The sequence below is a fragment of the Ahaetulla prasina genome, chromosome 1, assembly GCF_028640845.1.
Source record: "Ahaetulla prasina isolate Xishuangbanna chromosome 1, ASM2864084v1, whole genome shotgun sequence".
NCBI classification, from domain to species: Eukaryota; Metazoa; Chordata; class Lepidosauria; order Squamata; family Colubridae; genus Ahaetulla; species Ahaetulla prasina.
In genome coordinates, this window is record NC_080539.1 from 188,172,149 (window position 1) to 188,187,372 (window position 15,224).

Sequence of the window (15,224 nt, forward strand, 5' to 3'; positions counted from 1 at the left end):
GATTTATTGAAGTAGTTTTTTTCTCTTTATCAGTGAGTTTAAGCCATTAACATTTATTGATAGAAGTGTTATTCCCTCTTGTGCATCTCTATTTCTGTTTGGATCTTGTCGCCCTAGTCTGTCTAATTTCTGTGTATTCTTTGTGCTTGCTTTCATCATATCCTTCTATATCCATTCTTCCTTCCTTCCCATTTCCTCTTTCTTTTGTTGAAGCTTCTATCACCTCCAGAGCCTTTAATTCACCTTCTTCTCTTAATTCTCTTTCCTCTAATTCATCAATACTGCCAAAATTTTGTCTGTAAAATTCTTCCGCTTTGTCCACCATATCAAGCCTAAGTCTTTTTTTCTGCCAACTTACCATAATACCTTCTGGGATCAGCCATCGGAAGTTGATATTTAAGTGTGTTAGTTTGGAAGTCAAAGTCTGGTAGGGCCTTCTCAGTTCTCTCACTCTTCTGGGTACTTGCTTAAGAACCACCAACTGTCTCCCTCCATACTCCAACAGGTCATCTCTTGTCCTATGCAAAATTTCATCCCGGATCGACTTCTTTACAAACCTGATATGAACCTCTCTTGGTAGATTGTGCCTCCTTGCATAATTGGTGTGGATTCAATAGGTTTCGTCCATCTCATTCACCATTTCCTCTTTTCCAATACCTAATGCTCCTGCCAACATATCTGCCATCATCTCCAGCAGATCTTCACCTTTATTTTCCTTCACATTTTGAAAACGCAAGTAGTGGGAGGCTTTTTCCGTCTCTAATTGGATAACGGTTGATTCAAGTTCTTTATTGGCTTGTATTAATTTCATATTCATTTCATCCACAGATTTTTCTTCCCGACTCATTCTTTCTTCCATCTCCATTATTTTTGTTCATTTCTTATAATTTGCTGCTGGAAACATTCAAATTTACCATCAATTGACATTATCTTTTCTTTTAGTTCACTGGTATTATTCCTCACTTCCCCTATCTCCCTTTTCAAATCTTTGTGGTTTCTCAACATTACATCCTGCATAGATTGTAACATTAGATTGTAACATTTGTCTTTGAAGGTATTTGATCTTTCTTTTTGTAACATCTCTTCTATTGATCTTTGCCCTGCTGGACTCAACTCCGCCACCTGGGCTATCTGTCCTCTTCCCATGCTAATCTTCGATAAGTTGGGTATATCTCTATAACCAGCTTGAACCAACCTCCCCACTTATTAACAATTCTCTTGTACCTCTCCAGCACACCCTAACCAATGCTTAATTTATTCCTTCCCTATTTATCTCCAAGTCTATCCTCTTATTTCTATCTCTAACCAGTACTTCTAATTTCTAAGTGCTTATGTCAATTCACACTTGAAAACTATCAATCTGTTACATCAATCAATATCTAAAATCATTAGCAATAACATATATAACTTATCATTTATAGCATTAATAATATTAGTATCATCAATAATTAATAGATATCAACAATAATTAATAAACACAGTGATAGCAATCCTTTCCAATTTATGTTTAAGTTTAAATGATAGACTGTACTACTACAATTACAATTGTACTCACTATAGCTCAATCAATTAATAAGTTCTTTCCCACAATTCTTTTTTTTCTCCTCCTCTCTATGGATTTTCTTTTTTCTTTTTCTTATCCTTAAATTAATCCTTTAATTAATCCTTCTTGCAGTAGTCACTTTCCTTTCGTAAAACTTATTTCCTTTTTAGACAGCAAACATCTCCCTTGTCTCTTTCTGTATGACTCAGTAATACAAGTCTCTCCACAGTGTCAGTAACCTCCAAATTAACAGCACTTTACTCTCAGTCTCCACCTTCTAATTGTTTCCAAATTTAATAGTACTCAGAAAAAGAAGAAGCCTTTAAAATCTTTAGTTCCTTCTCTGCTAGTTCAGTCTGTTCCAGGGCAGAAATCTCTTTTATGCCCAAACTTGCCTTCACTGCTATCTCTCGAAAAGGGCTACGTACGTCCTCCTCCTTCCTGGGGCCTTCTTCTTTCTCCTCCGCTTTAGAAGTATCCCAGATCGATCTTCTTCTGAGGCCACGCTTTCAAGGTTGCCAAAAACACTTTAAACCAGATCCATTTTGCCATTGTCCTGCTAGTCCACTGCTATCTTTGTCCAGCTGTCTGCTGTTATCTCCTTGCAGCTGCCATTGCAGGCTGTCTCCTTCTCCCGATCTGCTTCTCCAAGATTGTCTGCCGCTAGCTTTCTCAGCTTCTTCCAAGAGCTACCCTGCAGAGTGCCTCTTTCTTCCAATCCCCCTCCAGGGGATCTGGGACTCCACAGAATTCGCCGATACATTGGAATTCGCTGTGGAAGCAACTCTCTTTAATGTAGAGATCGCTTTCCACAGCTTTCCTCCTTGACACCTGGCCACGATCCGGGAGGGGATGTTGATAATATGGCAGGAGAAAAAATTTTAGATTGACACATTAGAAAAGGCTCAGGAGTTATATGATCACTATATAAGTGGGAAGATGAATAAGACAATAGGGAAGAAGGAGAAAGTAAAAGCCAGGAAGATCAGATTTCAGAAGAAAAAATTGTAGAACCAGACACAGGAGACCATAAGGAAGTAGACCATCAAGTGAGGGAAGGAGCCAGAACCAGAGCACAGACCAAGAACAGAGCAAAGAGAAGACTGAGATTAATAGAGAAGTAAGAAGATGAAAAATGACATAAAGATACTGTCACTAAATATAAATGGCATCAACTCAGCCACTAAATGTAAACAAATACTATCAAGATTACAAAAAGAAAAAATGGATATCATCTGTCTCCGGGAGGTACATATTAAAGAAAAACATAGAGATCTCATAAAATGTCCTAAATTAGGGGAAACATGCTCGGCACTGGCACAAAATAAAAAAAGAGGGATCGCTGTATATATAAAATATTGGTTAAATCCTAGGAAAATATTTAGTGATAAAGACGGAAGAATTTTAATAATGGAAATAAGTACAAATTATAGGAAAATACTGTAAGTAACAATTTACGCAGCAAGCATAAAACAAGAAAAAAATTATAATAAATTACACAGGAAAATAAGGGAATTAGAGGGTGAAAATATTTGTATAATAGGGGACTTCAATGGAGTGGTAGACAATAAATTGGACTATAAGACAGTGAAAGAAAACAAAACTAAAAGTTGAAAATTACCAAATGCATTTTTCAAAATGGCAAAAGAGTTTAATTTAAGTGATGCACAATTAAATATACAGGAAAAAACAGTAAACTTTCTTCTCTCATCCACATAACTCATGGTTTCGCATAGACATGGCCTGGATGAACCCAGAATTGATCAATAATCTAGAAGAGATGGCTATCATGACGAACACCTGGGCAGACCATAGTCTCTTAGTATTAAGATGGAAAGGTAGGGGAAAAAAGAAAAGATGGACATTAGATCAAAGAATTGTTAAAGAAAAACATTATTCACATATAATGGAAAGGGAATTAAAGTTGTTTCTTAAAGAGTATAGAAATGAAGATACTACACTACAAAACTTATGGGACACCGCCAAAGCTTATATGAGGGGGATAACTATTGAGTACATGGCGAGGAGAAACAAAGAAAAGGAACAACAAACGTCAACACTGGAGAAGCTGAAAAAATTAGAACTATCACTTCAGAAAGATCCCCAAAACATGGAAATCAGAAAGAAAATAGAGTTAATGAAACATAAAATTAATCTACTATAACAGGAATAAATGATGAGGAATATAAAATTGGCAAAACGAAACTATTTTGAATCAGCAAATAAACTAGGGAGATGATTCGCCCATAAATTGAAAAAAGAAAAAGCTAAAAAATGGATACAATATTTACAAGATGAATAAGGGAATTTGCACCATAGAATCAAGGGGGGGGGGGAATATTATTCAAAATTATTTTCAAGTACTATATAGTCAAGAAAATATTAAAGAAGAAAATATTATAAATTACTTATAGGAAAGAAACTTGCCAAGTGTAACAGACAAAGATAGGGAAATGTTGAATGGGAAAATTACTTTAACAGAGTTAAGAGAAGCAATTAAAAAACAGAAAAATAACAAAACACCAGGGACAGATGGAATTCCAGTGGAAGTATATAAAAAAATTCAGGAAGTTTTGGAAAAAATTATGTTGGATATATATAATGACGTATTAGAGAAAGCCAAAATGCCAAATTCGTGGATGGAAGCATATATTTATTTATTTATTATTTATTTATTATTTAAATTTTTATACCGCCCTTCTCCCGAAGGACTCAGGGCGGTTCACAGCCAGATAAAAAATACACAATGATACAGTATAAATACGATTAAAATACAATTAAAAAACTTATTAAATTGGCCAAGATTAAAAATTTAGGATAAAAACCCATTAAAAACCCATAAATTTAAAACTAACCCAGTCCAGCGCAGATGAATAAGTGAGTTTTAAGCTCGCGACGAAAGGTTCGGAGGTCCGGAAGTTGACGGAGTCCTGGGGGGAGTTCGTTCCAGAGGGCGGGAGCCCCCACAGAGAAGGCCCTTCCCCTGGGCATCGCCAGACGACACTGTCGCGCCGACGGCACCCTGAGGAGTCCCTCTCTGTGAGAGCGCACGGGTCGGTGAGAGGTATTCGGTAGCAGCAGGCGGTCCCGTAAATAGCCCGGCCCAATGCCATGGAGCGCTTTGAAGACGTTCACCAACACCTTGAAGCGCACCCGGAAGGCCACAGGTAGCCAGTGCAGCCTGAGCAGGATAGGTGTCACACGGGAGCCACGAGGGGCTCCCTCTATCACCCGCGCAGCTGCATTCTGGACTAACTGAAGCCTCCAGATGCCCCTCAAGGGGAGCCCCATGTAGAGAGCATTGCAGTAATCCAGACGAGACGTCACAAGGGCGTGAGTGACTGTGCACAAGGCATCCCGGTCTAGAAAGGGGCGCAACTGGCGCACCAGGCGAACCTGGTGGAAAGCTCTCCTGGAGACGGCCGTCAGGTGGTCCTCAAAAGACAGCTGTTCATCCAGGAGAACGCCCAAGTTGCGCACCCTCTCCATCGGGGACAATGACTCGCTCCCAACAGTCAGCCGTGGACTCAGCTGACTGTACCGGGATGCCGGCATCCACAGCCACTCCATCTTGGAGGGATTGAGCTTGAGCCTGTTTCTCCCCATCCAGACCCGTACGGCTTCCAAACACCGGGACACCACTTCGATAGCTTCATTGGGGTGGCCTGGTGTGGAAAAGTACAGCTGGGTGTCATCAGCGTACAGCTGGTACCTCACACCGAAGCCACTGATGATCTCACCCAGCGGCTTCATATAGATGTTGAACAGAAGAGGCGAGAGAATCGACCCCTGCGGCACCCCACAAGTGAGGCGCCGCGGGGTCGACCTCTGCCCCCCCGTCAACACCGTCTGCGACCGGTCGGAGAGATAGGAGGAGAACCACCGATAAACGGTGCCTCTCACTCCCAATCCCTCCAACCGGCGCAGCAGGATACCATGGTCGATGGTATCGAAAGCCGCTGAGAGGTCTAATAGGACCAGGGCAGAGGAACAACCCCTATCCCTGGCCCTCCAGAGATCATCCACCAACGCGACCAAAGCCGTCTCAGTGCTGTAACCGGGCCGGAAGCCGGACTGGAACGGGTCTAGATAGACAGTTTCCTCCAGGTGGAGGGGAAACTGATATGCCACCATACTCTCTACAACCTTCGCATGAAGCGGGTTGGAGACCGGACGATAATTACCTAAAACAGCGGGGTCCAGGGAAGGCTTCTTGAGGAGGGGCCTCACCACCGCCTCTTTCAAGGCGGCCGGAAAGACTCCTCCAACAAGGAAGCGCCAGAATCCCCTGGAGCCAGCCTCGTGTCACCTCCTGAGTGGCCAGCACCAGCCAGGAGGCACGGGTCCAGTAAACACGTGGTGGCATTCAATCTACCCAGCAACCTGTCCATGTCCTCGGAGCCACAGGGTCAAACTCATCCCAGACAATATCACCAAGACCGCCTCAGACGCCCGTCCGAATCGCCACAATTTTGGTCCAGACCGTCCCGAAGCTGAACGATTTTATCGTATAGATAACCGTTAAACTCCTCAGCACGTCCCTGCAACGGGTCATCCCGCTCCCCCTGGTGAAGGAGGGAGCAGGTCACCCGAAACAGGGCAGCTGGGCGGTTATCTGCCGACGCAATGAGGGAGGAGGCGTAGCAACGCCTCGCTTCCCTCAGTGCCACTAGGTAGGTCCTAGTATAGGATCTAACTAGTGTCCGATCAGCCTCTGAACGGCTGGACCTCCAAGAACTCTCTAGGCGTCTTCTCCGGCGTTTCATCCCCCTCAGCTCCTCGGAGAACCAAGGAGCCGGTTGGGATCTGCGCCAGGTCAGAGGCCGCAGAGGCACGACACGGTCTAAAGTCCCAGCCGCAGCCCGTTCCCAGGCTGCGGCTAGTTCCTCTGCCATGCCGTGAGCAAGACCCTCAGGGAATGGCCCAAGCTCCATCCGAAACCTCTCTGGGTCCATCAGGCGCCTGGGACGGTACCAACGTAGTGGTTCCGTCTCCCTGCGGTGTTGGGTAGCGGTCAGAAAGTCCAGGCGAAGGAGAGAGTGATCTGACCATGACAAAGGTTCTGTGACTATATCTCTCAAGTCCAGATCCTTCAACCACTGACCAGAGATGAAAATCAGGTCCAGTGTGCCTCCCCCGATGTGAGTAGGGCCATCCACTACTTGAGTCAGGTCCAGGGCCGTCATGGAGGCCATGAACTCCCGAGCTACTGTCGATGACGAGCCAGCAGATGGCAAGTTAAAGTCCCCCATGACTAAAAGTCTGGGGGTCTCCACTGCCACCCCGGCAAGCACCTCCAGAAGCTCGGGCAGGGCGGCTGTCACGCAGCAAGGAGCCAGGTACGCGACCAGCAAGCCCATCTGACATCTATGACCCCACCTCACAAAGAGGGATTCACACCCGGCAATCTGAGGTACAGTGGTCTCCTTCGGCTCTAGACTCTCTTTAATAACAACCGCCACCCCCCCACCCCTACCCTGGGCCCTCGGCTGATGGAATGCACGGAAACCCGGTGGGCACATCTCAACCAGGGGCACGCCCCCTTCAGTGCCCAACCAGGTCTCCGTAACGCCTATAATATCCGTGGCACCCCCCTGAATCAGATCATGTATTAGGGGGGCCTTATTGGCCACGGACCGTGCGTTGCATAACATCAGATGAAGGCCCAGGCTCTGAGGGTCTTGACCATCCGGGAAACGGGAGAAGTCAGGGGGATCGGGGCACGCGATCGCCTGTATACATCGAACGCGTGACCCCCTAAACCGATGCGATCCCCACCTTCCGCCATATCTGCCCCTCCCACTTACCGTGCAGATGGACTCACCCTCACACAAAGGAACACACTCCCCCCCCATAACCTCCGAACCGAATATATAGCATTAATTCCAAAAGAAAGTACAGATAACCAATTTATTCAAAACTATAGGCCAACCTCGTTGTTAATGCCTACTATAAAATCCTGGCAACAATAATAGCAGAAAGTTTAAAAAAGATATTAAACAAAATTATTCATTCGGATCAAAATGGGTTTTTACCCAAACAACAAATTAAAAACAATGCAAGGATTATAATGAATATTTTAGAATACTATGAGGCCCACCCAGAAAAAACAATTGGCAATAATAAAGGTAGATGCCCAAAAGGCATTTGACAACTTGAATTGGCAGTTTTTAATTAATTAATCAGGATGAAATTTTGCAAAAAAATTATAGAATTGATTAAGACAATTTACTCTAAGCAAACAGCAAAAATTTTGGTCAATGGAGATCTTACAGAAAAAGATGATATAAATAAAGGGGTTAGACAAGGCTGTCCATTGTTCCCCTTTTATTCATCCTTGCATTGGAAATATTATTGACACAGATAAGGGGAAATAAGGAAATAAAAGGGTTAATTAAAAGAGAAGAATACAAAACACAGGCCTTTGCAGATGACATGGCATTTATATTAGAGGCCCCTTTAGAAACAGGAGAAAAGCTCTTAGAGAAATTTGGAATAGTAGCAGGCCTGAAAATAAATAAAAATAAAACAAAGATAATTATTAAGAACCTCACACAAGGCCAAAATAAGAAATTAGAGGAGAAACTAGGAATTCAAACTGTCAAAAAGACAAAGTACCTGGGCATTTGGCTCACAGCAAGAACATCTTCAATAAAAGAAGACAATTACTCAAAATTATTGCAACAAAGATGTAGAAAACTGGGAAAACTACAATTTTTTTTGATTGGGAGAATCGCCATAATAAAGATGAATATCCCACCCAAAATTTTATATTTGTTTCAAACAGTACCTATAAAATTGGAGAAAACCTTTTTTGACAAATTGAATAAAATTATTAGTAAATATATATGGCTAGGGAAAAAGCCCGGAATCAAATTTAAAATGTTAAAAGATGCCAGAAGTAAGGGTGGCTTTGACCTTCCAGATTGGGAACTATACCATTAGGCAGCAGTAATGTCATAGCTCAGAGAATGGATAAATCTAAAGAATGGAAGAATTTTAACAATTGAGGGTCATGACTTGCAGAAAAGTTGGTATGCCTTTATTTGGGATGGAAAAGACAAAGCCCATAAGTATTTCCAGAGTGAGGGAAGTACTATTAGAAAGTTGGACGAAAATCAAAAGGAACTTTTATCCAAAAATCCCAAGATGGGTGTTGACAATGGAAGCCTTGGTCTACCCTAATTTAATTGACCTTAATAAAATAGTAACATATAAGGAACTGTTAGATGGATTAGGGAATTTGAAATCTAGACAAAAAATTTTGGAAGAAGGAATTAAAATTGGTGGTCTTATTTAAAAATCCAAACAAAATTAAAAAAAAGATTTAGAAGTATATGGATTCCAAACTGACCAACAAGAAATGGATAAAATATTAACTGGGACTGATGAGAAAATAATTATCAAAATATTTAAATGCCTCCTTCAATTCAAAATGGAGGAGGAAACAGTAAAGGAAACGATGATAATTTTGGAGAAATTTTTGGGGTATAATATTGAATTAGAGTATTGGGAAAAATTATGGGGAACAAATTATAAGATGACATTGTCAGCTGCCTATAAAGAAAACATTTACAAAATGTTTTATAGGTGGCATTTACTCCCAGCGAGGTTGGCCAAGATATCCCCCAAAAATGCACCAAATTGCTGGAAATGCAACCATCAATACGGGACATACTTCCACATGTGGTGGACATGCACCAACGCAAAGGCATATTGGTTAAAAATCCAAAAATGGCTAGAGGAAATGACAGAGGGAAAAATTGCTATGAAACCTGAATTATTTTTATTGGGAATTATAAAAGAGAAGATTAGAAAAGAAATTTATTACCTCATATTTCACATAATTACAGCTGCCAGAATTTCATTTGCACAAAATTGGAAACAAAGATTTGCTCCATCAATTAAAAAAGGGTGCTAGAATACGCAGAAGCAGATAATTAGAAGACCAAGAGGAAACGATTTATTACAAAACGTGGAATACATAGTATAAATGGTTGGAGAAAGAATCTAAATTTAATTTATAGATGTATAAACGTAAGAGAAGATATCATAGAGGAACAAAATAGTTAATGTGTAATAGATAGGTATAAATTGTAGTGAATATAGGAATTAGCAAGTAGTATATAAAATGTATGTGTATATAATTGGTTAAAAGATAAAATAGATATTACCTAAGATGCCGGTATCGGAAAGCTGTAAAAATGTATGCAAAGATGTTAAAGATGTAAATGCTGAATAAAAAATATTTTTTTAAAAAAGTGGATTATATAAAGAAATGGTGTCGATGTTCCAAAGCATTCTTGGTATGATGATAAGGAATCACAGGGAAGTAAAGGATCAATGAATAAAATAAATGGGAAGTTAGAAAAAGGATAATGAACAATGATAAAAAAAAAACCAGGAAATAGAGGAGATAATAGAAAGATCAGGGGAAAAGATAGAACAGATAAATCTACAAATAAAAAAAGAAGATAAGGAGAAGGCAATAAAGATTTATGAAATAATTCAGGGAAAATACATACTAAAAGACAAAAAAATGGTATTGGATAAACAGAAAGATACTCTTGAAAAGAAGATAGGGACTTGGGCAGAGCCTCTGGAGGCTTGGCAGCAAAAGATAGTAGAGATGGAAGGAATATTTAGATTAAACAAGAAAGAGGTAAATAGAGAGAAAGACCCAAGGGATTAGTCTAGGAGGCAAGTCAAAAAATAAATAAGAATTGAAATACTTAAATGTGCAAGAGATGAGGGATAGAGGAAATGCTTTATATCAAAGATTGGCTCTATTAGGAGCTAGAACAGAGGCAGAAACAAGAAATAGGGGAAATATTATTATGCATATTTCTATAAAATATATTAAAAGCAACAGCTAGATGTAAAGATTCAATGTTGAAAGATGGTGTCACTATGTATGTTTTAATTATATTATTATTGTCATTAGAATGGTGTTCTAAAATACTGAACAACTAAATAATGAAGGGCCATATTTTAACATAAATATGTATAATGGGAGAAATCTTATCGATTTGCACTGGTTCAGAGGAACCGGTAGTAAAAATGGCTATTGGTTCAGGAAAACCGGTAGTTAAAAAGCTACCGGTTCGAGCAAACTGGTAGTTTAGAAAAACTAACCAGTTCATCCGAACCGGTATTTCCAATGATTAGCTGTGCTGCGCTAAATCACGCAGCACAGCTTACCTTCCCAAGCCTCCTTTTTCCGCACGAAGTGCGCATTTGGTGTGCATTGTGCATGAGTGTGCACAGCGTGCTTTTGATGCACACTGCTCATGTGCACAGAGCGCACGTTTGGCACGCACTGCGCATGTGCGGGCAGCAAACAGGTGGCAAGCCACAGAGGATTTCATCACTGATGTATGATATTACAATTACATAAGTATGATTAAAGTAACAAATATTATTAATATTACCATTATTGCTCATATGCAAATGATACGATACCCAGATGCCTACTGTTCATGTATTGATATTGATGTATACATATATTTTAAAAAGGATAGTGCTAGAAAAACAGGAGAGAGGAATGACAGTTGAGGAAGACCAGGGATGTTTGAAGCTAGTCTTCAAGGACACCAAGACACTGGAGATGCTTGGGGATAGAATGTTGATTGCTCCGAACACTGAATGTTCCCCAAACACCTAGACATCCACCTATTGGCTGGAATTGAGCAGGTCAAGGGGAGAGAAATGGATGAGAGGGAAGAAAAAGCTTGTATTATTTCATGTGGGAAATTAGTTCTAGCCTGACTTTACTGCAACCGGCATCTTTTAGTAAAAGAACTTATAACTTCACCTAAATGGAGTCAAGGGTCTTTCTTTTCTAAGGGATCAGACTGGGGCAGGTCTGACAAAAGTAATATTAAAAAAATGTAACTGACCATTCTATAAAAATATGCTGTTTGTTAAAATAAGGATTATAACTATTCATAGGAATCCCTAATTAAGATAAAATCAAAAAATGAAAGCATGAAGGAATTAGGTATGACATTTTGGGGGCAGGATGCTCTACTAACATCATTAAAAAAGGACAACAAAGAATGTTCTTTCTGCGCCAACTCAGTAAGCTCAAACTGCCCAAGGAGCTGCTGATCCAATTCTACAGAGGAATTATTGAGTCTGTCATTTGCACCTCTATAACTGTCTGGTTCGGTTCTGCAACCCAACAAGAAAAACACAGACTTCAGAGGATAATTAAAACTGCAGAAAAAATAATTGCTACCAACTTGCCTTCCATTGAGGACCTGTATACTGCACGAATCAAGAAGAGGGCCGTGAAAATATTTGCAGATCCCTCGCATCCTGGACATAAATTGTTTCAACTCCTACCCTCAAAACGACGCTATAGAGCACTGCACACCAGAACAACTAGACACAAGAACAGTTTTTTCCCGAAGGCCATCACTCTGCTAAACAAATAATTCCCTCAACACTGTCAGACTATTTACTGAATCTGCACTACTATTAATCGTTTCATAGTTCCCATCACCAATCTCTTTCCACGTATGACTGTATGACTATAACTTGTTGCTGGCAATCCTTATGATTTATATTGATATATTGATCATCAATTGTGTTGTAAATGTTGTACCTTGATGAATGTATCTTTTCTTTTATGTACACTGAGAGCATATGCACCAAGACAAATTCCTTGTGTGTCCAATCACACTTGGCCAATAAAATTCTATTCTATTCTATTCTAACACCTCAATAATCAGGCAACATTCTCATATTCATAGTTTTATTAATATTTATTTATTTATTTATTTATTTATTTATTTATTTATTTATTTATTTATTTTGTCACAACAATATATGTAGGTATCATACAAAAAGATTATATAGTATATAAACACATATATGAGTAAATATAAGGAGGTATAAGCATATATATATATAGGAAGAAGAAAAGAAAAACAATAGGACAGGAACGGTAGGCACTTTTGTGCGCTTATGCACGCCCCTTATGGTCCTTTTAGGAATGGGGTGAGGTCAATAGTAGAAAATTTATGGTTAAAGCTTTTAGGATTATGAGAAGAGACCACAGAGTCAGATAAAGTATTCCAAGCACTGATGATTCTGTTACAGAAGTCGTATTTTCTGCAATCTAGATAGCAGCATTAATTCTTCATAGAAAGTCTACAGAAAAGAAAGGGGGTTAAAACAAGATGGGTTGGAAAATGAGAACCGAACGCTGTATTTCACAGAGTATGATTTTAATATTAACCACAGTTCCTTCTCCAATTATAGCTTTCAGCACAAATGAAGAAGATAAAGATGACTGGAACGGTCAACTGAAATTGCTTTTGGAATGGAATCAATTGGACATAGCCAGTGAAGAGATTTTTACCAATGATCGACATTGGGAGGTAGGTAGTGCAGATTGAAAAAGGAAAGAAAGATTTTTACATGGCTGAAATTAGTACAGATTGTTCTATATATAACATAAAATTCCATTAATAATATCCAACATAGACAAATCATAAAATAATAAATGTTGGAATTGCTGTGAAACTGAAGAAATGTTTTATAACAAGATACACAAATCTAGTGCAGAAAATTTTGGAATTTCAATTTGAAAGGAAACCACAACTTTTTTATTAGATATAATTTCAGGAAAAAATCAACAAAACTTTAATGAAATATAGGCTTACAGCAGGAAAAATAAATTTAGCTCAGCACTGGAAAAGATGTCATTTTAATAAAATCCAATTGAGAATATACAGCAATAGCAAAACTAATAGTCTACATAGGCATTAGAGGTTTAAACAAGGATAGTTCCCATACATATAATAGCTTACAGTACACAGTCACAATAAAAATTTAAACAAGAATAGTCTCCAACATGACAAATATAATTACTTATAACATCGCTTCTAAGGTCTCTTAAAAGTCTATAATTTTGTAAATTAGCAGCTGTATAAAAAGGGAGTTAGAAAGCCAATAGTTCTTTTTTGTTTTTTCCATTTTTTAATTTTTTTTTATACAGTGGTACTTTATTACTAAACGTTAATTGTTTCTGGAAGGCACAATGGGTACTAAAAACTATAAGTGCTGAACAAACCAGGTGATTTACCATGTGACCATTTGTTTTGACCAGAAAACACTGTCTTTTTTTCTATGTCATTGACCTTCCTAGCATGGGCAACTTCCTGTCCTCTCTCTGAGGCCATCTTCCTTTTGCAGTGCACTGAACACCAAGGAAACTATGAGTATCAGGACAACATTATCTTTGGTACATGTGTCAAGTACCAAATTTGAAGAGTTTTGAAGCAGTAGAATACCATGATATCATCACAGATTTTAAGTTTTGTTAAAGAATTAAAGCTTAGCTATTCATTCCTTTTATTAACGTGTTATCATATTAAATTATGGAGATTTCAATATTAAGTAATCTACTCAAGTCCAAAATCTTTATTATACAATAAAATACTATATTATACATGTAAATACATTACTTTTTTCTACTGTTATATTCAGCTTTTTATTGAGGAAAAAGTCAAAAAATTTATATTTGTAATATAAACATCCTAAATTGTAATTGGTATTGATATTGATAGAACATTCCTTTCTTTTTTTTCCAACACTTTATTTCCAACACTTTAGAAGGCCCGCAGGCCAGATCCAGCCCATGATGTGATTAGATCTAGCCTGTGGAGCTGCCTTGGAAACAGTGAAGGACTACATGCAGCATTTCACCCCAGCCCAGGCCAACTGGGGGCTGATCTAGAACCTGGCGGCAGCTATCCAAGGCGGAATGCGATCAGCCTTCGATCTGCAGGCCTGGCCTGGAGCCAGCAAGGAGTCACAACTGCCCTGCCTCTGCACTCACCCCACCCCCTAGGCACATGCACATGCACAGTGAGCACATGCAGGGCCTGGCGTCCCTGTGGACCATCTTGCTCTGGAGGCTGACTGTTCTGAGTGCTTCCCTTTCACCCAGGATGTCAGTGCTCACCACCTCTTGTGCACATACTCAGTGGGTGGGGGCGAGGCAGTGGGGTGGTCTCTCACTGATTCCAGGGCAGCTATGCAGGTCATATTTAAGGCTGACCATGTTCAGCCCCGGATTGCTGCCACAAGTTGTAGATCATCACCAAGTCAGCCTGGGCAAGGCTGAAGTGATGTAGGCGGGTCCTTCATTGTTTCCAGGGCAGCCCCATGGGCCAGGGGGAGAGTTTGGCAGTGCTGCCAGTGGCATGCTACCACTGGCCATGGCTTTTCCATGCTGGCGCTAGGGCAGTCCCAGTGAAAGAAAAGTTTTGTGAGCTGTGAGGCCAGTCTCAAAAAGGGATGAGGGGAGGTGGAGAGACTGGCAGCACTTCCCTTTTACTGGGACAGCCCCCATCCCCATTGGAAAGCTCATGCCCAGCACCTGCCCCTGACATCCATGGGCTCCCATGTCCTTTAAACCCTCCAGGCAGGAGTTCCACCGGTAAAGCTGGTCCAGGTTCCCCGATCTGTGAGTGGAGGAAAGGCTGCCAAAGCCTCGTCCTGCACCCTACACTCTGAAGCGGCACCCACAGATGGGCATCCTTGGGCAAGGCTATGAGCCAGTGGTGAAATGTAAAATTTATTATTACCAGTTCTGTGGGCGTGGCTTGATGGAGGGGGCTAATTTGACTGGGTGTGGGTGGCCAACTTTTTTTTAACTTTTAAAAGC

At 40.2% G+C, this 15,224-nt stretch overlaps 1 protein-coding gene across 1 annotated transcript in view; it reads left to right on the plus strand.

The window, feature by feature from the left end:
• Positions 1–15,224, plus strand: part of TRPM8 (transient receptor potential cation channel subfamily M member 8) — a 657,600-nt gene that overhangs the window by 417,104 nt on the left and 225,272 nt on the right. Inside the window, exon 11 of the mRNA XM_058185213.1 lies at positions 12,812–12,930. Within this exon, the coding sequence (XP_058041196.1) occupies positions 12,812–12,930 (119 nt within the window). The remainder of the gene's footprint in view (positions 1–12,811; positions 12,931–15,224) is intronic.